General features: G+C 42.4%; 1 protein-coding gene across 2 annotated transcripts in view; it reads right to left on the minus strand.

Moving 5' to 3' along the window:
* atp11a (ATPase phospholipid transporting 11A) overlaps positions 1–22,351 on the minus strand; it is a 67,998-nt gene that overhangs the window by 11,896 nt on the left and 33,751 nt on the right. For both annotated transcript variants that reach the window (XM_054743113.2, XM_054743112.2), the window contains exons 2-22: positions 12,765–12,887; positions 10,259–10,348; positions 9,575–9,655; positions 9,365–9,472; positions 8,894–9,022; positions 7,875–7,978; positions 7,751–7,798; positions 7,587–7,651; positions 7,429–7,510; positions 6,000–6,150; positions 5,733–5,930; positions 5,534–5,647; positions 4,737–4,796; positions 4,493–4,659; positions 4,342–4,413; positions 4,182–4,255; positions 3,929–4,032; positions 1,905–2,086; positions 1,572–1,823; positions 1,312–1,489; positions 1,128–1,230 (exon numbers count right to left, since the gene is read on the minus strand). In XM_054743113.2, coding sequence (XP_054599088.1) covers positions 1,128–1,230; positions 1,312–1,489; positions 1,572–1,823; positions 1,905–2,086; positions 3,929–4,032; positions 4,182–4,255; positions 4,342–4,413; positions 4,493–4,659; positions 4,737–4,796; positions 5,534–5,647; positions 5,733–5,930; positions 6,000–6,150; positions 7,429–7,510; positions 7,587–7,651; positions 7,751–7,798; positions 7,875–7,978; positions 8,894–9,022; positions 9,365–9,472; positions 9,575–9,655; positions 10,259–10,348; positions 12,765–12,887 — 2,485 coding nt within the window. The remainder of the gene's footprint in view (positions 1–1,127; positions 1,231–1,311; positions 1,490–1,571; positions 1,824–1,904; positions 2,087–3,928; positions 4,033–4,181; positions 4,256–4,341; positions 4,414–4,492; positions 4,660–4,736; positions 4,797–5,533; positions 5,648–5,732; positions 5,931–5,999; positions 6,151–7,428; positions 7,511–7,586; positions 7,652–7,750; positions 7,799–7,874; positions 7,979–8,893; positions 9,023–9,364; positions 9,473–9,574; positions 9,656–10,258; positions 10,349–12,764; positions 12,888–22,351) is intronic.

Genomic DNA, 22,351 nt, shown 5'->3' on the forward strand with positions numbered 1-22,351 from the left:
ACAAAAACAAAAAATGTAAAAATATAAAAAATAATTCAGAAAATGGTTAAAATGTATTTCAAATGAGCAAAAAATAGACAATTGTGATTGTGATTTTAAAAAATGTTAAGAAAAAGAGAGAGTGACTAGGAAAGAGGGAAATCAGTGGATCCTGAGGAAGGTGGAATAGGTGGGGAGAGCAGAATAAAGAGAGAGTGGTGAAGAAGGGCATACAAAAGTGAAAGTTTTCACATGTTTTAAACTTCCTTTGTGTTTTAATTCCTGTAGAGACGTTGGGCGGGCTTAGCCCCAGAGCTGCAACAAACCAAAACAACAATGGCATTGACTCTAAAAGGCTTTGGCATCAACTTTGGACCATTTAGACCTGGGCTTCTTTTTAGACGAGCAGGAAAATGGTACTTCTTTGACGGTGTATGGTGGTGTATGGCGGTGTATGGTGGTGTATGGTGGTGGTCTATGACGGTGTATGGTGGTATATGGCGGTGTATGGTGGTGTATGGCGTGTTTGGTGGTGTGTGGTGATGGTGTATGGCGGTGTATGGTGGTGTATGGCAGTGTATGGTGGTGTATGGCGGTGTATGGTGGTGTATGGCGGTGTATGGTGGTGGTCTATGGCGGTGTATGGTGGTATATGGCGGTGTATGGTGGTGTATGGTGGTACATGGCGATCTATGGTGGTGTATGGCAGTGTATGGTGGTATATGGCGGTGTATGGTGGTGTATGGAAGTGTATGGCGGTGTATGGTGGTGTACGGCGGTGTATGGTGGTGTATGGCAGACTGGCCCATTGACTGATTTCTGTAGTGAGGAACATGTGGTGGTTTGGAAGCTTTTGCTGCCTAAGACTGTTTTCAAGGCAGCCATAAAGACTGCTCCTATGACCAAGCTCTGTCTATAAGTCGTGGCCAGACTATGTATTTACATCTAGGATAGCTTGCTAGGCTACGCATTTATAGGATGACCTTTGGTTTCTAAAAACTCTTTAGAGCCTAACTTAGTTAGCTTTCTCTGCTAATCAGACAAAACCCTAAAGCAAACCCTTAGACCCCACAAAGGCAGGAATCAGGTAAGAGGCGTTATCCTAATTTATGTTGGGTTTGATTGATTAGCCTTACGACAACACTGACCAATGCCAACATGAGCTTCCAGGATCATGCTAACATCATTAGCTCCATCTCCAACAGCAAGCGTGATGGGATGCTCTTTGGACGCTTTGATCATCTTGACAATCTGTGAATAAGAAAGATTTTTTGATGACTGTTTCAGCACGAGGTCGTCCATCAGTGGCTCAGACGTCAGCGGTTTTTGTACCTGCGCTTTCTGAAGCGGCGCCATCCGACAGCAGAGCACGGCGCTGCAATTGCGGCAGATTTCCAGAAAGATCTCTTTGTAGTTCCCTGAGTTGGAGTCCTCCTGGCCGGGTCTCATGACAGCAGAAAGGGTGGCTCCGTCAATGATCAGCCCAAAGTCGGTGCAGTCACCAGACAGGCTGAAGAGGTAAAATACACCATGCAAATGTAACTATTGTAAATACTCGACTTTAGATCATCTCAGGGTACTTTGTGTCAGACCTAGATGAGTTGTCCCGGGACATGCCCCCATAATGCCTGAGGACCGTCCTGCTGAGGTCAAACAGGACGTCGTGGAGGCTCTGTTCCTCCGTACGTTTGGTGGTCAGCTCCAGGATCTGGGTGCTGCGGCGAAACAGCTTGCTGGCGTAGCAGGTAGCAGCTGCGGTCTCCATCTTGTCTCCGGTCAGCACCCACACCTTCATGCCGGCTTGGTGGAGGGACTCGATGGTGTCTGCAGCTTTCTCCTGCAGCCTGTTGGGGAAATAAAATGTTTGTAACAGAAGCTTCTGTTGTTAAAACGTGTCACGTCAAGAGGAGCAAATCGTCATCCACCTGTCCTCCACGGCGGTGGCTCCCAGCAGTATCAGGTCTCTCTCGATTATGTCATAGGCCTCGGCCAGCTGCTTGTCTCGGTCTTGAAGGGCCAACTTGGCCCCGCTCAGCTGGTGACAAACCTGCTGGTACTGTTCAGGGCTCAGAGGACGATAAGCAACGCACAGAGTCCTCAGGCCTTCCTGAAGACACAAAAACGGTTCAGGCACAGATTTGAGGGAGAAAATCTCTTTTTGTTGTGTTTGATCACACAAGGACCCTAAAAGACCAGGGGCCTCATTTCTGAAGCTTGCTTACGCACAAAACGGGGTTGGAAAACTGCGTAAGCAACTTTCCACGCAAACTTTGGCATTTATGAAAGAAAACTTTGCGGAAAAATGTGCGCAACTTTAAGTTGACCAAGGACCTGGCTTACGCACATTTTGGACATGGAGAGCACCTGCAGTGCTGCTGCTGAGAAGGATATGAAATCCTGCAGCATCATCACTTGTACTGCTTCGTTTTCACAGAGAACAAGACCCCCACACACACACAGCCTGAAGCACAGAATAGGGAATGCAGAATATCAGCAGGGGGACAGATTGAGACAGAATGTCGTGCGTCTATGACAGTGTGTGTCTTGTCACTGTGACCCGATTGATCATACGCCCTGGCTACTTGTACAGGGGAGATCTCCGTTTGGCTGACTGGTTAGTGAGTGTGGCTTTCACCCGGGAGTCTGGGGACCGAACCCCGATTGGACCATTTTTTAAATCTGCCACAGATCTCGCTGAAGAATTCACAACATTGACGGCTTCAGCAACGCTGTGCCACTCCGTGGATTTTCTCTTATTTGTTCTGCAAAAGCACTTCCTTTCATTTCTCCACCTCACCCACAAGTACCTCAATTTCTGCTTCTGTGAAATTGCGCTTCCTTGATCTGCCTTGATCTACGGTCGCCATGTCATTGGCGGAGCGCTGCAACAGCCAGCTTATGTATATGCCTGAGATCCACAAGGCACTTTGCATTGACTATTTATGGCAGTAAATTGGCGTGGTGAGGGCGGGATGTGACTAAAATGCAGCTGAGAAACCTTCTCGTTAGGCTCCGATTTATGAAGTGGAGATTGCGTGCAGCTGTGCATACTCCATGTTTGATAGATCACAAACCTACTTGGCGTAAGTACATTTCTTTTACTGAGCTTAAGTACGGTTTTAGTAAGGATTCTACGCAATGTTTGATAGATGAGACCCCAGAACTGGTCCATCTCTGGTGCTGACCCGTTCATCACTATTATTGCTAATGTCTTCTGTAATTTCTGATGAAATTATGCTTTCAGCATTATGTTTGACATCTAATTAGACTTGTGGAGATCTCATGACTTGATGATTCTTGAGCCACGCTGGAGTCCTGACCCCTCAGTTAGTGGTTTAGCTAAGTCATGAAACTAGAATGGGTCCTGGGGTGATGGTGCTCTATTTAACTCATTTACTGAGCTGCTTCCTCTCTGTTGGAAACAACAGAAACACTTCAGTTATCTTTGTGTTTTTACGGAAACTCAAATGTTTCCCACAAATAGAAACCTTTTTTCTGTTGCATCTTTTGTAAAAATTCATTTAAAACCTAAATTTAAACTATTTATAGTCACCCTGAACTCAATGTGTGTGACGTAAAGATGGAGGAAGGTCACATTCTACTGATCCACTTCTGCAGTCGCTGTGGAAACCATGGTCATGTTTCTGCAACTAGGAAAACTACTGAAGTCATGTGACCTTTCAAACTTTAGTAAAAGAGGCCTTCTTGTTCACCTGATCTACGGTATGTGCATGTGTATTCATGCATGTGTGTTTCTGTGTGCATGCGTGTGCATGCCTGTGTGTGTGTGTGTGTATGTGTGTGTGTGTGTGTGTGTGTGTGTGTGTGTGTGTGTGTGTGTGTTTGTCTGTGTGCGTGTGTGTGAATGCGTGTGTAAGCCTGTGTGTGTGTGAATGCGTGTGTAAGCCTGTGTGTGTGTGCGTGCGCGTGCGTGTGTGCATGTTCTCACCACAGCGTTCAGCTCCACCCGCGCTTTGACCTGCTCCACCTTGCCTTTGATGACTCTGGGGAAGATGGAGGAATCGGCACCTTTACAGAACAAATACATCTCGCCTGTCCACACACACACACACACACACACACACACACACACACACACACACACACACACACACACACAGAAAACACGTGTGTGGGAGGTAAAACACACAAATACAATTATACAGTACGTTTGCATCTATAGGACGTAACGTGCGTGGTACCTGAACCGGCCCGGACGATGACACTCATCCTTCGTCTCACTGAGTCAAAAGTTAGAACTTCTAACAGCTCAAACCTGAATAAATGAACACATCTGATGTGAGAATAACAAACAAACACGTGAATCCTGTTACTTTAGATGTGTTTTAAAGGAAAACTTACCTCTCTACCTCATCATCTCTATTTAAGATTTCCATCTGTCCATCCTTGAGTCTCAGATACGTGAACCCGAGCCTGCAGCACAGAACATTCAGAGTGGAGTCACTTCACCTCACCTTCCGTTTCCTGTTTCCTGCCTGTGTGTGTGTTCTACCTCTTCATGCCTTCCACCAGAGCCACTTCGTCTGGAGAGGAGGAGATGTAGAAGGAGGAGGACTTCCCCTGGTGGATGCCATGTTTGATCCCGTCGACCGTCTCCTCCTCCTTCACCTGCACCGTGTGGCACAAACATAACGCACGGAAAAACAGCTCCTCGCGCTCCTGTGGTGGACACACACCGGCGTTAATACACACACACACACACACACACACAAACAGTCAGTCAGGAAAACACTTACTCTGGCGTCAGGCCCAGGCGATGTGTCGATCATGTCTATAGAAGAGGCTCCTGGCATCACCTGGTAACAGCACAGGTGTAGATATTAACACACCTGTCTTTTATATCATCGGTTATCAGAGTTTATATGACTGTTTATGATCACTTATTATGTTAGCTGTAATCGATCATAAACAATGTCATGTTGGCCGACCTGAAAGGAAACACACTTTCACTGATCAGTGATGTGGTGATGCTGTGTTACCACAGCAACCGTTTTCTGAGACGTGAGCCACAGCGATGTCAGAGGACACAACGTGATCTCACATATTATCTGCAAGGATTCCCCGATACGACACAGGGATCATAAAAGTTCTACGATAGCATGAAACCGACACCATCACAGGTAACGTGATGCTCAGCTCTCAGGTGAACTGCGGCAGCAAACTCGGGAGAAGGGGAAGGTAATGACTGTGTGGCGCTGCGTGTTTTCATGCTGTCAGGGTTTAAAATGATAGTCTTACTCCGTTATGTCATGTAGTTTTATTTTTCTCTATTACTTTTATTAATCTAACTTATTACATCAGTAGAGAAAAAAGTAAATATCAACATTTCTGAGTAATGCTGTTTTTATTTTGGGTCCATTCACCCTCACCTTTATGAAGGATGCTCTCAGCTCACCTGACTTAAAACTGACCACTACAGCAAACAGAAACATCGTTAAAACGTCCCTTTTCTCCCCATTTCTAACTCATTTAGGTACAAAAACATGTCAGAAATCTGTAAATAATGTTAACGGTCAGTCCCGTGTGATGGTACCTGTCCGTTACAGATGGCGTGAGGAATGTAAACGTGTCCGTCCACGCAGCACTCGATAAACTCCATGTTGTTCTCTGTCAGCGTCCCCGTCTTGTCTGTGAATACGTACTCAACCTGGGACGAAACAGGGAGGTGGGAAAGTTGTACCAGGAAAGGGAAAATGGCGGGAAACCTTTTCATCTTGCTGAGTGTGGCGTACCTGTCCCAGCTCCTCGTTCAGGTCCGACGTGTTGACCACCGCCCTCTCCCCCAGCTCCTCGTCCAGCATCTCGTCGTCCCACATGATGAAGTAAGAGCCCAGGAACTTCTGCATCTCCACGGTGACGTACATGGAGACGGGGATGATGTAGTTGAAAAGGACCATGAAGGCCAGGAAGTCTGTGAACGCCCTGATCAGCTGAGGACAACAAAAAGATGACGTCATGTATTGTTTTGTTTTAGCAGCTTTAGAGGACTCAACACTTACTATGTGTCTCTGCCTCTCGGTGTCGGTCCTCTCGTTGTACCAGGGCTCGTCTCTGTTGGGGTCAGACTGCCACAGGTACTTCAGCCCCGTGTTGATGACGGCCTTGCTGATGAGGATGCACAGGTAAACCACCAGGTAGGCATTCATCGACCTGTAGAAGAAGAGAAGTAAACCTAAAGGTGTGATAAGAATGAAGTAGGAATGACATCCTGTGGTCACATGACTCTCACCGCCACTCCGAGGTGTCATGGCTGTCGCCAGCTACGGATCAGCAGCAGACGATTACAGACGATGAGCGCAAAGGTGAGTCATACAAAGTACGTAGACAAATTCACAGTCATACCTGGTGTTAGCACCCTTGGGTGTTTTACGGTAGGGAGCACTTACTACACTTATTACTGTAATATTTCTCTGGCATTAGAGGAAGTTTGGCTGTTTGCCGTCTTGCTGTTACAGTTCTGGACGACTCATTAGAGGAAGTAAAACGCCACGACTGACTCGTTATTCACTTCGCACACATTTCACTGTAATGTCGAGTTTTTGGTGATTGAAAAAGTAGCTCGAGATATTTTTAGAGCCGCCTATTTGCTTCTAATTCACTGTTGGCATTGTTAGCTCAACGATAGCATCTAGCCTTCTTTACCTGATATTAGAGTAAAACTAAAAGATGCCGTGGCTTCTGACGGGTACAGGAGATAACTTCTGGGTCGCTCCTGTTTACTGGCTACTGTTCTTTAAACAACAATGGAGCTTTTTGCCGGCCGGTGTTGGTTACAAACGTCAGCGCTGCAGCGTTAGCTCGGTGCAACCTTTGTCTGTTTTTGGCCACTTTAAAGGAGAAAAACCGACAACCCCCCAGCACTGAGAATGTAACCTTCCTTCCAAGGTGACTGCGATGATAGACTGTTGATTATTTCACTGTAAAATACTTACATATTGCTCCTTTAAGCTAAATATCTGTCAAAAAAAATTAATAATAACCAATTTGCATCAGTCCTTCCATCTTTTGGACAATCAATAAAACATTGTGGTGCACCCACTGAAACGAGCTGCACATCCACACCAGAGCAGGACAAGGACGTAACTCAGCTGGTAAAAGGAAGGCTAACGCCAGTGAAGGAATCCAGCTCACAGAAAACAAGTGCAAATGAAATCCACCTCCAGTCGCTCATTTCCACCAGCCATCTGGAGTCTAGACTCCATCAACACCAGATGGAGAGAAATAGATTCAGTGAGAGCGGCGAGCACCAGAGGGTGCTCCGTCAGTGAGTAAATGAAGACATGAGAAGTGAGCAGATGGATGAAAGGATGAGCTAAATAAAAATGACACGGTTATCTAATCCAACGTGAGAAAGTGAATTCAGTCGATGCTAACCCGCTCTTTGTTTCATCTGGAGACGTTTATGAAGGGAAAATGAAAAGAGCTTACTTTTCCACCGCAGATCGTTTCTGAGACTTGGACTGATAATTCAGAGCCATTTTGGTTTCCATACCAGTGTAGATCGCCACAGCTACAGGTGACAACATCACAAATCAGTTAGTTTTCTTTTGCTTTAGTCTAAACGCTCTGTAGTGATTTTTCTTTACCATAGATGTGCTCTGTGTTTTTGAGCGTGGCTCCTCGGAGCAGCAGGTTCTCTGATCCCAGCGGCCTAAAAAAGAACAAGTTCATCATCATCAACTCCATCAGAAACTAGACAAGCTCTAAAAATGGCTGTTTTGCAGAAACTCGGGATTTCCTCAGCAGTTACCTGGCTACGGGTTCATTGTTCATGTAGACGTTAATGCGGCCCACAAATCTATGTTGGGGGAAAACAGATGCTTACTAAAACGTTTACTTTTGAGTGAGTGTGTGGTTGTGTTTGCTGCACTGACTTGTACAGGTCCGGCTGAGGTTGCTCGCACTCGATGGTGGCGTGGATGCAGCTGACCTCCTCCTCGGTGGTGAAAGCTTTGGTGTCCTGAACTGCGTAGTAGGTCTGGGTTGGAAAAGCAAAGCAGAGACGCAGAAATGTGTAAAACTTGAATAAACTCATGTCTTTGTTTTGCTGAATTAGCTGAAAGGGAGGCTAACACTAGCTCTTCTCTTCTGCTGACTCTACTGATGCATGTCTGAGTCGTGTATTTTCTGTTGGCTCAGGTCGCTCATTACAGAAAAGCACTTCTCCCAAATCACAGACATTGAATTTTATTTAGTTTTATAGCTAAACGTGTCATTTTCCAGCAGCAGACCTCTTCTCGTCAGCTCACCTTAACAGGGACGCGTTAATATTTTATATTAGTTCTACGGTCGATTCAAAACATGTTTTTTAGGGAGGGTTTTTTTCAGTTAAAACCTCTCATATAATTTAGTTGTTTCAGTACCTTCCAGAATGAGCCGTTTCAGGGCTCTGTCACTTTAAGAAAACAAGCTGTTGCTGGCCACGCCCACCATCTCCCGCTCAGGCTGCTATAAACTGAGAAGCTCATTCTTGCATGTGAGAGGTGCATCTGTTCTACTTTCCCCATTTGTGACATCACAAATGGGGACTTTTTAACACAGTTTGTTTTAGGGCACATAAATCCTAAAACCAAATACGATTGCAAATGAATAGACATATTTTTGATGTTTTGAGTGTTTATAGATGCAGAGGAGACCCATATGGCAGCACAAAATGATCCAAAAGGTGAGTTTTGCATAATATGTTCCATTTAATGTGATCTAAACGAGACAAACACGGCCCCTTGTTAATTTATATAATCAGTGGAAAACACGTAGACAGTAGATTCTATCTTGAACGTCTAATTCGGTAATTATAGATAAATACAGAAACAGGAATTAGAGCTAATAAAAGCTGTTGCAACAGAGATTAAAAAAAGATCATTTTGAGATGAAACAGGTGCGTTTAACCAACCTTGTGGCTGCTCTCCCCATCCAGGCTGGCTGTGGTGACGTAACACGTCCCGTCATCTCGAGATGAGGAGAGAAGAATCAGATCACACGGAAAAGTCTCGTCCTCTTTCACCAAAACCACATCTCCCACCTGAGACACATCCGGGGAAAAATGATTCAGTCATTGTCTTGAAATAATAAGATTTTAATCTTTTCTGAGGCATAAACTGTAAACTGCACAAGGTCATAAAAAGAGTTCACGAATGCTTTAAAGTAGAAACAGGAAATGAAATAAATGTGCTGAATCAGGGTTGTTTCCTGTCCCGCCGATTCTGCATCAACAATGATGGTTTTACCAAGTCGTTGTATTGCAAATATTAATGTAACATTTTTTAAACAGCTAGAGGTGGACGCAAGCGCTCGACCAGCTCACTCGCAAGCATGAAACGTGAGTGACTCACACACAGACACACACACACACACACACACACACCCTGAGCCTGCGACTCTGCTTGCAGATGATTTTCCCGTTCTGCACCACCTGCACGGGACACTCGTTGACAGCTTTGTCTGCTTTGTGTCTCAGCCAGTCCTCGTAACCCTGATGGAGGAGCAGAAGGACACGGAGAGGTTCATCCATGTGGTTGGAGGTAAGCGAGTAGAAGAAAAGAAGGAAGACGTCACAAAGACGTTTAGGACTCACCTGCTTGATGGCGGTGACGGTGATGACAAAAAACAGCGGCAGCCCGCTGGTGATGGGACTTGTGGGAGTGTCGATGATCAGCTGTGGTTCAGACACAACATCGACCTTATTTATTGACCCTTATTGATAGTTTTTTTTTTTTGATGGGCTTCTCTTGTCCTGTTTTAGGTCAATTTTAACAATTTGTGGATCCGATCCCAACATCTTATTAGAAAGTTATCATAAAACCCGCAGCCTTGTGCTGGAATCACTTTTAAAGCTTCTCGGTTTCCATGGAAACACAAATAAATATAAATTATATAAATAAAATCCTTAGAGGAATTTACCTCAACCTTTTAGGGTCATCTGGTGAGATAACGCTTCATAACTGTCAGATTTATGGAGATTTCTTCTTAAAATACTACCAACATGTTCTGAAGGTAACACCAATCAGCTCTATAATGGGATTATTTGGATTAGCAGCCAGATTTGGGGATAAAATATTCAGATTAGCCTCATGAAGTAAAAAAAAAGATTTTGTACACAGATGAATAATGACCAATAATAACCGTGTGTGTGTGTGTGTGTGTGTGTGTGTGTGTGTGTGTGTGTGTGTGTGTGTGTGTGTGTGTGTGTGTGTGTGTGTGTGTGTTTGTGTGTGTGTGTGTGTGTGTGTGTGTGTGTGTGTACGAGGATCATCTTTACCTGAACCAGAAAGATGACAAGGAAGTAGAAGTTGGCAACTCTCCTGAACTGCTCAAACATATTTTTTGGGATGAAGTTCCAAAATGTGTACTGCAAGTACATCACATGGTACATTCAGTGTAAAAATACATAAATAACATGTATTATTACTCTCTAGTGATGTTTTGGCCTCTAATCACCACTCAAAAGTCACATTGTCTTTCTGATAAGTGAATGCATCATTGCCAAGCAGAGTACGGTGGCCCATTGGGGAGGAAAATAAAGATTAGTGTCGAATCCATTAAACCCCAAAAGATCTGAAACATAAAGAACTTCAACAAATAACAACATTAATAAATGATCTTTAAATGTTTCGGTGTTTTGAGGGGCATGTGTATGTTTCAGACTCTTATTGTGAAGGGCTGAAGAATAATTTTGAGTTCCTCTGTGGATGCTGCTGCTGTAAAACACCACAAGATGTAAAAGAAAACACTTTAACTCAGTAAGGTGTAGATATCAGATGGACGAGCGCTTTGTTTCATCACCTGTAGAGCTGAATTAAGCTGAATGAGCGGCTCTTACCACTGCCATCTTGGCCGCATCACGCGTCTCATCACTCCCAGGAAAGACAGCCCCCCCCCCCCCCCCCCCCGAGTTGTCTTGGCGATAAACGTGAACTATTAAACCTAAAAATATTTTTGAACCAGGCTGTAAATGTGTTTATTTCTGCTGTGAAGTTGGCATTTTTAACATGGGAGTCAATGGGAACTTGCACCTTTCTGAATCCAGCCCCTAGTGGAAGAGGACGGAACTGCAGCTTTCTTCTGCAATGGCTTCACACACCCATAATCCTATTTTATAATAATTATAATAATTATGAAAACAGAACAAATACAGTCTATTCTCTATTCCTCCATCATATATGAAACTAGTCACATTTACTTGCTCGATCAAAAATCGAGCAAGAAATTGCCTCTTTTTGCCCATCAGCCAAGGCCAACATTAGAAACCTGGGAGTTATTTTTGATCCAGCCTTAAGTTTAGACTCACACGTCAAAACCATCTCCCGCTCTTGTTTCTTTCAACTGAGAAACATTTCAAAAGTCTGTAAACTAGTTTCTACTGCAGATCTGGAAAAAATCATCCATGCCTTTGTGTCATCACGCTTAGACTACTGTAACGCTCTTTTTACTGGTCTCAGCAAAACCTCCCTCTCACGCCTTCAAGCCATCCAAAATGCAGCAGCCAGACTCCTAACCAAATCCAGCAGACGAGCTCACATCACTCCAGTTTTACAGTCCCTCCACTGGCTCCCGGTAGAATATAGAATTCAGTTTAAAGTTTTAGTCCTGACCTATAGAGCTCTTAACAACCAGGCTCCAAGCTACCTATCTGAGCTTTTATCCCCACACACCACCTCTCGGAACCTTAGATCCACATCTGAAAACCTCCTGGCTGTTCCTCGAACCAGACTGAAAACCAAAGGGGACAGGGCCTTTCAGACTATTGCACCCAGACTTTGGAACAGTCTACCTTCAAATCTCCGTCTCTCTAACACTGTAGAGGTCTTTAAAAATCATCTAAAAACTCACCTTTTCATCCAGGCGTTCCCTCCCTAAATGTTTCAAAAAGATGGCTTTGTTCGGGTTCACACCTTCACTTTGTTTATACTCATGATTTTATTTTCTATTTAATCACTGCTATTGTTTTTCTGATGTTTTTATTGGTAAGAGGTATTTGCCCTGGTCTTTATCATGTTGTACAGCGCTTTGTGATTTATATCTGTGAAAGGCGCTATATAAATAAACTTTTACTTCCTTGCTTACTATTTAAACCCGGAGGACCAACCATCGCATATGTGGACGTTTGCATCCTGCACTAGAAACATTTCCTTTTTTATCTAAGCTCCACTTTTATTATTTAAGACAGGGAAACAATGTTTAAGTTTAAAAAAAATGAGTTTAATGTGTTTATTTTACTGGCTGCATGGTAGCATTATTGCCTCACAGCCAGAAAGTTGCAGGTTCAAATCCCAGCTGCAGCCTTTCTGCTGTATTTTCACTGCTTGCTTGTTCCTAATTCCTCCCACGGACCAAAAGCATGCATGTTTGGGTTAATCAGTGACTCTACATTAACAATAGATCTGCAAAAATCTGTTTCAGCAGGTAAAAGAATCAGCCCTCAGAAGCAGAGTTGGTGCATCTCTAATATTAGAGAAAATAAGGCCAAATTTTATGATTTATGAAGAATGTGTAGAAGAATATGAACCAAACTATCAATAAGGAACAGGTAAACAAACCAACTCCTTCTGTGTTTCTGTGTCCTCCTTTAAAAAGGGAGTAAGTCTCCTTCAGGGTATAAAAACAACCAGAATAACCACCTCGTGTGACGTTTCACTCACTCTGATTGGATAAATCCGTCTTTTCCAACAGGAAGGAATGAAAAGTTGTTTTAATTAGCCGGAGCTCTTACTGGGGTTCAATAAAACCTTAAAGCAGTGCATTGTGGGTCTGAGGCTTTCACTGACCTTGCAGGAGACTATTCTGTTGTCGGGAAATCTTTGTTGTATAAAAGCTTCTGTTCCTGGAGGAGGCTCCTTGTGTCCAATATAAACCGTCCTGCTGTCCACCCAGTTCTCCTCACCAACACACTGCAGACACACACACACACACACACACACAGAGAGAGAGAGGGAGAGAGAGAGAGTTGAACAGAGTTGTTGGTGCCATGAATGCGAGAACATGCATGTGACCCAGACTGGAAAGCTGAACACACACTCACACACACACACACACATTCACTCACACACACACACACACACACACTCCTTCACACATCCACAAACTGGTTTTTAAGCTGTTTTTATTCACTTAAACACAAAATAACATGAATGTTTTTCAGCTTCCAGCAAACAAACAAAGTCTCCAATCTGTGATTTAGTCACTAATTTATACAACGTTTAACATTTTTTAGATATTTGTTACACCATCAGACCATTTTAGTGTCATTCACCTTCAATACTCACCTTAACTGCTGAGCAGTTCTTTTATTTGCAATAAAAATAATTAAAAGCACAATAATGCTGAGTTTTCATAAAAACAGACTGAAAGGAACTTCAAAATAAAAGTTCCCCAGTAAGAGTTTTAAACTGAAAACACATCATCTGCAGCTGTTGAGAGGACGGATTTAGAAACCATGCCCTTTAGCTAAATCTTTAGCACTAATGTAATATGTTATACCATACCATTTTTTTTATAAAGCACATTTTAAAAATAGCATGTCAGCTAACCATAGTGTTCCAACACAACAACAGACATATAGCAAAAATCGGAGGGATTCAATAAAAGGCATGATGACATGATTAAAATAGTAAAATCGCTATGGCAGGATTTGGAAACACGGGACGAAACCAGCTAAAAACAGCATCAAACCAAACCAAAAAAAGCTAAAAAACATTCCTCGGTGCAACTGAAAGAGCAAATGAATCAGAGAAAAGGAAAAGAGGTGCAGTGAGGCAAGACACGGCCTATTGGAGTCGTGCATTTTTTATTCAAGTAGATCACGTACGGAAGGCCACGCTGAAAAAGTGTGTCTTAATAGCAGACTTGAACCTACTGAGGGATGGAGCCAAACATACTTGGATGGGTAAGAAGGTCCAGAGTCTGGGTGCAGTATTTCTAAATTCACTAAGGTTGGATGGCTGTGGCAGCCATCTCCAATCATAAGTTTTAAATAAGGAACTAAATGAAAATCTGGGCCCCTATCGATATCCGATATAAGTATTGCGGTTAGGGCTGCACAATATATCGAAAAATTATCGTCATCGCGATAACAGGACGTGCGATAGGCCCATCGCAAAGCACGTCAAAAACGGCGATAAATGTGTGGTTCAAACATTTCCATTCGTGTCATACATCAACTTTTTGTAAACCAGCTCTGTTTTTTACGCAGAATTATTATTTGACCAATCAAATGTAGCCCTTCTGATATGCGGCCAATCAGATGGGTCCGTTCACGTAATACGCCCACCCCCTACGTAGACCCTTAGGATGGGTGGAACGCAACACCCGAACTGAGTTAGCGGCGCCGTTCCCTTGTTCGTCATGCTGGCTCAGATTAACGAACGCACTTTGTGCTGATGTTTCTGGAATCAGCGCTGCTTTCAAATGTGAACGTGAGTCCGCTTGGTGTCGTTAAGCAGCTGATAATAACCGGGCTGACTCCGACACGTGCCGGTGAACCAACCCACCTTCATGTTGCTAGTGTTCCACCGGGTGATGATGTTAGCCCCAGGCTCCGGTTAGCTTCCAGCTAAAAGGCTACAGCACTCTACTCCCAGTCCCACCCTGCTAAAGAGGGCCTGGAAAAGTTCCCCCACACATCAAAGTGATTTTTCATTTATGAGCTTTTACAACCTTGTTAATCAGGATAGGAATTCATGCATTAGTTTTTGTTTGCTTTGAACCCAGAGCAGACGTCACACGCCAGACGACATCAACACTGCATACTTTAGTATTTGTTCATTTATCATGAGTAACATCGATATCGCAATATTAAGCACTGTTATCGAATATCGCAGGTTTTCCTAATATCGTGCAGCCCTAATTGCGGTTATGGTTGATAACTGATATTTACTGATATCATAATTTTATATAAATATACATACATTTATAATTAAACATTTAAGCTTCTGAGATGATAACTATGACTGTCACATGACCCAAGAATCACCTCATGACCACTCCCCCTCCCCACCCAAAACAGCTGCACAAACAACAACTACATGTAAATATTTTTGTTTATTTATCAGACAGATGCCGATGTCGATGATGATATATCGCACATCCCTCATAGATTTAATTTAATCTGTTAGAAAAACTCCCAAAACGTTTGTAGCTAGTAGGGATGAGCGAGTACACCACTATCTGTATCTGTATCTGTACTCTGAATGAGCGTGGCATAACCCGGAAGTGGGCGTGGTTTAACCGGAAGTGGGTGTGGTTTACATCAATATATTATTTTAAGTCTGAAATTGATATGGAATGATCAGAAGTTGATATGTGTATTGTTTATTTGAAAACTATTTACAGAGCAGCCTCAGAATAGAGATTAAATATTTTTGATCACAATAGTAAAGAAACTATTACAGAACAAGTGTTTCAATAAAATCAGAACATTAATATTTAAGTGCATGGATTAATACATCTGAACTCATGCAGTAGGAACTAGGAAATATGAAATGCTAGAACCAGACACAACTTTATGTATATTTTTTTATTTTAATTTGATTAAACTGATTTTTTCTTGGCATTTTGCCCCACACAAAGTTAAACAAAACAATGTTGATTAAGGTGTGTGTGTCTGAGAGAGATAAAGAGGGTGAGAGGGAGAGAGATGGAGTAAAAAAAAATTAAAAACCCGACCAGAGCGGAGGTAGTGAGTGACTGATGCAGCATGTCAGCTCTGTCTTGTCAAATGCACCATGTAAGTTACGAAAAAAGTAACTTTAAATATTCGACCGAAAAAGAGGTGAGCTGAAGAAAACCTAGGGAAAACTGAAGAAACGTGAGCAACAGTGAAGCGATCACAGCGAGATCCGTTATTGTCTGTGTGTGTGCGTGGATGAGCCGGACGGACTGCGCTCCCGGCCGGCTAGAGAGTTTTGTGTGTAGGGAGGGGCGGGCGCTCTATGTGACTGGCCAATCACAGAGCGTGAAGACAGTCAGTTACCCAATGAGGATTTTCCTTCAGCACGATTACAGATATTTACGAGGTTTACTCGTTTCATGCTCGTATTCGTCAAAAATGCTTTATCCGGCTCATCCCTAGTAGCTAGCGGTGTGTGTTGGCAAGAATCTGGCAATACAAAATATATCCCAATACAGGAAGAAGAGACGAATATCGCGATACTAAAAGCCAGATATTTGCAATTCTCTTAGCGAGATGTTTTAAAGACACATCCGGTCTTATCACGTGGTCTCTTTGTTCCGTTAGAATGAAGGTGGTAACTGCTGCCACCTAGCAGTCGGAGGTTGAATTGCACCACAAAAAAACTGTACATTTTAGCATAAAAATTCTTGATAAAAACATCTATATGTTGCAGAGGTAATTTTCACAAAACATTTTAGTTAGTTTTAGTCTTTTTTTAGAGAAAATTTTTTGGAATTTTGTAATCAAAGAAAATTAACCATTTTGGTGAAAACAAAACAAATATGCTAAAACGTCCCTTATTTAGTTTATTATGTGAATATATTTTAAACTTTGTAAAACATATATCTTTTTTATGCTCATTGTTGTTTTTTTTGCAGAAGTTTCATCAGATTGTTTGGTGATGACTGGACAGGAAATAAAACTGGGTGTAACTGATGCAACTGTAGAATAAAAATGGACCAAAATTAGATGAAATTGGAGCTTTTCTTGATAGAAAAACTACAAATGTAAAAACTAGCATGCATGCTTAACTAGAGTAGAGAAAGATGACCTGAAAACCACAACAATGTGCAGTTTTAACATCTTCATTTGACTCAAAAACAAACATGTCCGCATCACAATTAATTCTATGCTAATTTGAATTTTCTCCAGCAGCTTCAGCAAATAAAAAAGATACAGCAAGTTCATGGGTCAGGCAGCTCTTTATTCAACCACATGGGCTCTAATAAAACTAATGAGCTCTATTTACAAACATGCTTCTGCTGTCAACTCCAGCGATCACAGCCAATAAACCCGTCGAGGTTTTCAACATGCATTCCAGACACACCTACCCAGACTAACAAGAGCTGACAGTAATCTGTGAGCGGTGAGTGTCGAGAGGCTGAATGTCCCAGTTCTGGCTTGTGGTTTCCTTCCACACCGTTAACTGGCTGCACTAAGATTACCAGCGTTTGGACTGGGAGCTATTTATACCCCATGATCTCCAATATCAGTGGCAGAGCGAAGGAATGATGGAGATGAAAGTTAAACCGAAGCAAAATAGATCAATGAAAAATTATTGATGTTTCTTTGGTGCTGTATGAGACTGATGCTGCAGAAACTGCAGATTACATTCAGATTTAACCCCTAATAAAGAGATTTTCTAACTGACACAAGAGAAACGATGATGACTACAAAGGAGAAAAGGAGGATAGACAGCGTGCCAAAGGAGTCGCCCCCACAGTGTTGCTCTCCCACCTGCTGCTCTGTCTGCTTCACTTAACACACCTCTTTCAAGTTTCCTGTTTCCAAACTGAGGCTATCTGGTATTTAGAGCAATTAACAGAAATACTATTTCCCAACCGTATTGATCTTATGATGTTGTTCCACCGTGATGCTAAACAAAACTCTCATTTTTGCCGCTAAGGCAGCTTTTATTGGTTTTCTCACCTCCATCCTCTCATCTCACACCACAACCTAGATGGCCTCTAAGCCGACAATCCGTCCCGCATCGATTACGTTTAGCTTTCATCCGGATCTGAGCTTTTTACATGAAAGCCTGTCTGCATTTAATCCAATAAAATTGCATCTTTACGAAATGACAGCAGAGCTCATGAAATAAAGCGTGGTTGGTGCTTTCAGCAGGCAGATGTAACGGGAGACGTTCAGCTATTATAGACGGTGATAATATACTTTTAGTGGTGTTTCGTGTTTCAGGATGCAGCAGGTTTCAGGAGTGTATTTATAGTAGGAAGGGAAACTTTTGTGGTCACGAGAGAAGGATGGAGAGAGCATGAAGGCTTTGTTTCTGCCCGTCTTGCTCTGGAACCGCTTTCCACGTCATCATACTCAGTTTTACTTCCTGATTTCTACGGTATATTAAATATATAATACAAGATACTCTTTGAATAAAGTTTTACTTTTTGCTCTAAAAGTAATGAGATACTTGAATATCCTAATAGAAGTAATTTGTATCACTATAGTTACTTATATACTACACAGTAATTATTTTGTCAGTTCTGATGCATTTTAATGTGGAAGAGTTGGGGGAAGTGAGGTTAATGCTTTACTTCCTGTTTTGTGGTTCTGGTGCAGGTATCACATCTGCTCGGGGCCCTGCGCCTGCTGATGATGTCACACTATAATGGTGTAAATGATTTTGATTGGTCCAAAGGAATTACGGCTGTTCCATTAGCATGTTAATGTTGTAGATATTAGGGTGTCCGGAAAATGAAAAAGGGAGTTTTTCTCTCCACTGTCGCTAAATGCTTGCTTAGTATGAGGATTGATGTAAAGACGCTGATGTAAGTCAGTGACTTGACGCAATCTGCAGGGTTCCTTTTATAGGAAACTTTTGACTGATTGGCTTCATGAGCTGACCTGCATTGAAATGTTTGTGAAGGTCCTTGAGCTGATTTGGTGCTTTATAAATAAACTGCAGAAGTTATGTTAGCATGTTTACATTGAAGATTTAAGTTTTTCCGGCCAAATTGCGGAGGCTACATTAGCATGCTAACGTTGAAAAATTTGGTTGGTCTGGATAAATTGTGGGAATTTATGCTAGCACGTAAACGTTGAAGATTTTGGTTGGTCTGGAAAATTATGGAAGTTATGTTAGTATTTTAATGTTGAAGAGTTACGTTGGTCCGGACAAATTGCTTAAGTTACTTTATTATGTTACTTTTGAAGATACTGTTGGTCTGAAGCATTTGCAGAAGCTATGTTAGTATTATTACATTTAAAACGTTGGTCCGGACAAACTGTGTAAGTTTTTTTTTTTGTTACTTTTGAAGATATTGTTGGTCTGGAGAATAACGGAAGTTATGTTAGTATTTTGAAGTTGAAGACGTTGGTCTGGACAAACAGCGTAAGTTACTTTATTATGTTATTTTTGAAGACACTGTCACAACCTGTCCTGTTTCCCCACTCTGTTCAGTCCTGTGTCTTTCCTAATTGCTCCCACCTGCCTCTCGTCTCCCAATCACTTTAGATCCCAGCTCCTATTGAAGGTTGTAGTTCTTTTTGTGGGAAAAATATAAACCCATCATTATCTTTCTAATATTTGGTCCAATAAATAATCCCAGACTGAACACCATAAATATATAAATTTATCTACACACTGGAATTTTATTTACTCACATGGGAAATTCTTATGAAATGTAGCGCTACTTTAAACAGCTTTACTACAAATAGCAGGTAAACAACATTGTTAATTATTAATTATACAAAAATGTTTTTTGGATAGATAGAAATTGCATGTTTTATCACATAAGTGAAGGTTCAATGATTTAGTAATATTAATATCAGTCTTAGCGTGTGTCTTTTAAATGAAAACAAGTATTTATTTAACTTTGTGTCGTTTTCCTCGTTGCGGCGGCTAAAGGTTGATGGATGGTGTTTATAGGTGGATGATGAGGATTTATTATTATCTCAATTGGTGAAGCTGAACAAGACAGATGGGGATAACAGTTGGTCACTAATCCGAGACTCCACACATACACACACACACACACACACACACACACACACACACCCAGCCCAACACGCACAAACTGTATGTGACATTTTTACTCCAGATACAGACGACAGTATATATCTTTATTTCCTACAGCCGACACACTGATCAAGATCTTCATGTGAGCTAAGTGGCATCAGAGATGGTAAACGGATCTGTTAAAGACTCGGTATCGCCGCAGCAGGGCCGTAGCTTTTGTTCAGACTCTTGTTCAGCGGCGCCTGTTGCAGCGGGAGATAAAATAGTTTAGGAATGACAGCGCGGCCTCGCAAAGCTGCAGACAAACACGGGTTTGTGTGTTTTGCTGTGATTTCCTCTTTGCTATTTTCCGTGTCCTCTAAATGTTATCAGTGCTTGGCAGGCATCATGCAGCGTTAGCTCCAGTGTCTCTGCTACAACATCAGGGTTGTGTGACGGCTTCCTCTTGTTGTCCGTCCAGGGTTATTGGAGTTGCCTCAAATCACCGCACACATACAATCAGGCCACAGACACAGGACTGTCCTTCAGAGCTTTTTACTGGCAGGATCTGATGTAAAAACAAGCACACAATAATACATCAGTGTGTGTGCGCTGCAACTGCATACAACGGTCTCCACCAGCTTTCATTACTGCTTTTCCTTTTTTTTCCATCATATGATCGTATAGTGGCATTTAATAACAACAGCAATATATTAATTTAACAACTTGCATTTCAGAGCAATACATACTTTCTTTTTGATAAAACATATAAAATAGTTAATAGTACCAACAATGACAGCGCAGCCGCCGACAGTTGAAACAGTTAACTGCCATCAGTAGGTATAACAGTCAACTGCCACCGGCAGTTGAAACAATAAAACATTTACAAATCATATTTTTACCAAACACATCTGAACGTACCTGATGTAAAAACAAGCACACAATAATACATCAGTGTGTGTGCGCTGCAACTGCATACAACGGTCTGTTCAAGGCAAAAAGAAAAAACCCAAACATTACTAAAAGGACTGAAAAGCTAGCTTCCATTAGTGTGAATCTCGTCTATAAAGTTATTAATTTAATGCAAACACAGCTAACCTTTTTCAAAATATGCTCTAACAACACTTAAATATCTGTAACAAGTCCTATTGATATATTAATTAAAGGTTAAAATGACTTAAAGTGCAGAGCGGCTTCACAGTACACCTACCTCCACCAGCTTTCATTACTGCTTTGGTGGGAGGGGCTGTGAATGCGCCTGAAGGACCCGTTGCATGCAGTTGCGCCTAACCACCAGTAGGCGGCTCCAAAAACACAAACAATCACTGCACATTACTTTTGGTGAAATTCACATTTTCATCTCTGTTACACCCACCCCTGCTGAATTTCAGCCAAAATTATGAAAGTGCAAATACCATCACCATGACACAAAACCTCACATTACTCAACGTGGGTGTACACAGTTCAACTTAAACAGTATCCTCTATAAAGGATGAAGTGGCAAGGAAATGGCGCCCTATTCCCTACCAGCTCCTGGAAGCAGGATGCAGCCTACATCCTACATAACCCACGTGTAAAACAAAAAGAAGCCCCTAAACCAGGACTAGTACTAAGTTATGGTATATATCTATTATAAAATACAAAACACAGAACAAAGAACAAGATACAACTTGTTTAGAAAAGGGCATATTATTATACATGCCTCTACTGAAACATTTGAAAAACTGAATTAAAAACTGTCCATAAGCTGACCAGCATCGTCACTAATAGCCATGTTGGTCATCACCTGAATCAGCCTATTGACAGGCTTGACTGTCCTACCAACACGGGTTCTGACTGTGTGGACTGAGTCAGTGCCAATAGCAGACTGAGCAACCAGTGAAGTGTGTGAGAGAACACTCTGTCTATCAGCAGAGGGAACTAGCAAGGGATAAGGGTCATAGCCCGTCACACTAGGGGACAACAGAAGCCCCTCGTCTCCCTCCACTGCAGAGACCATCTCGCTGACGGAGTTGTTCATGTGAGCAGCATTACGGGATGCATCAGGTAAGGAGCTGACCCACTCTTGGGTTCTGATTCTTGAATCATTCTTTTCAACAACCGGTTCCGGTGTATCTGATGCAGTAGTAACATCAGATCCATCAGGTAAAAGGGCAGAAGAGTCGACAGACTGACTGGCTGTATCAAAGGGCAAGAAATTCACAAGCATCAAGAGGTTACGATGCACAACTCTGACCTGACCAGTGTTGGGATCCTGTATCTGATATGTGTGGGTTGTAGGATTCATGCCCACGACAGTAAACACTGTAGACTCCCAGCGGTCAGCAGTTTTACGCTTCCCTCTCTCCCGTTTGTTCGAGACTAGGACACGGTCTCCGACACCAATAGGTTTTCCTTTTGTGCGGCGGTTGTAGAGGCAGGCCTGCCGTTCCTGTTCCCTGTCGGCATGACTTAGAGCTATGGCCATGGCGTCCTGGAGATCTTTTGTTAGGGATAGCACATACTTGTCATAGCCACACAGTTCAGGATCTCTAAGAATGTTCTTAAAAAGCACATCAACAGGGAGGCGTGGCACTCTTCCATACATCAAATAAAAAGGGGCATAGCCTGTAGTCTCGTTGACTGTGCAATTGTACATGAAGGTTAATGTCTGAAGGTGTTTTGGCCAGTTCTGTTTTGCATCAGGTGGGAGAGCTCTTATCATGTTTCCCAGTGTTCTGTTGAAGCGTTCT

The sequence above is a fragment of the Nothobranchius furzeri genome, chromosome 14 (assembly GCF_043380555.1).
Source record: "Nothobranchius furzeri strain GRZ-AD chromosome 14, NfurGRZ-RIMD1, whole genome shotgun sequence".
NCBI classification, from domain to species: Eukaryota; Metazoa; Chordata; class Actinopteri; order Cyprinodontiformes; family Nothobranchiidae; genus Nothobranchius; species Nothobranchius furzeri.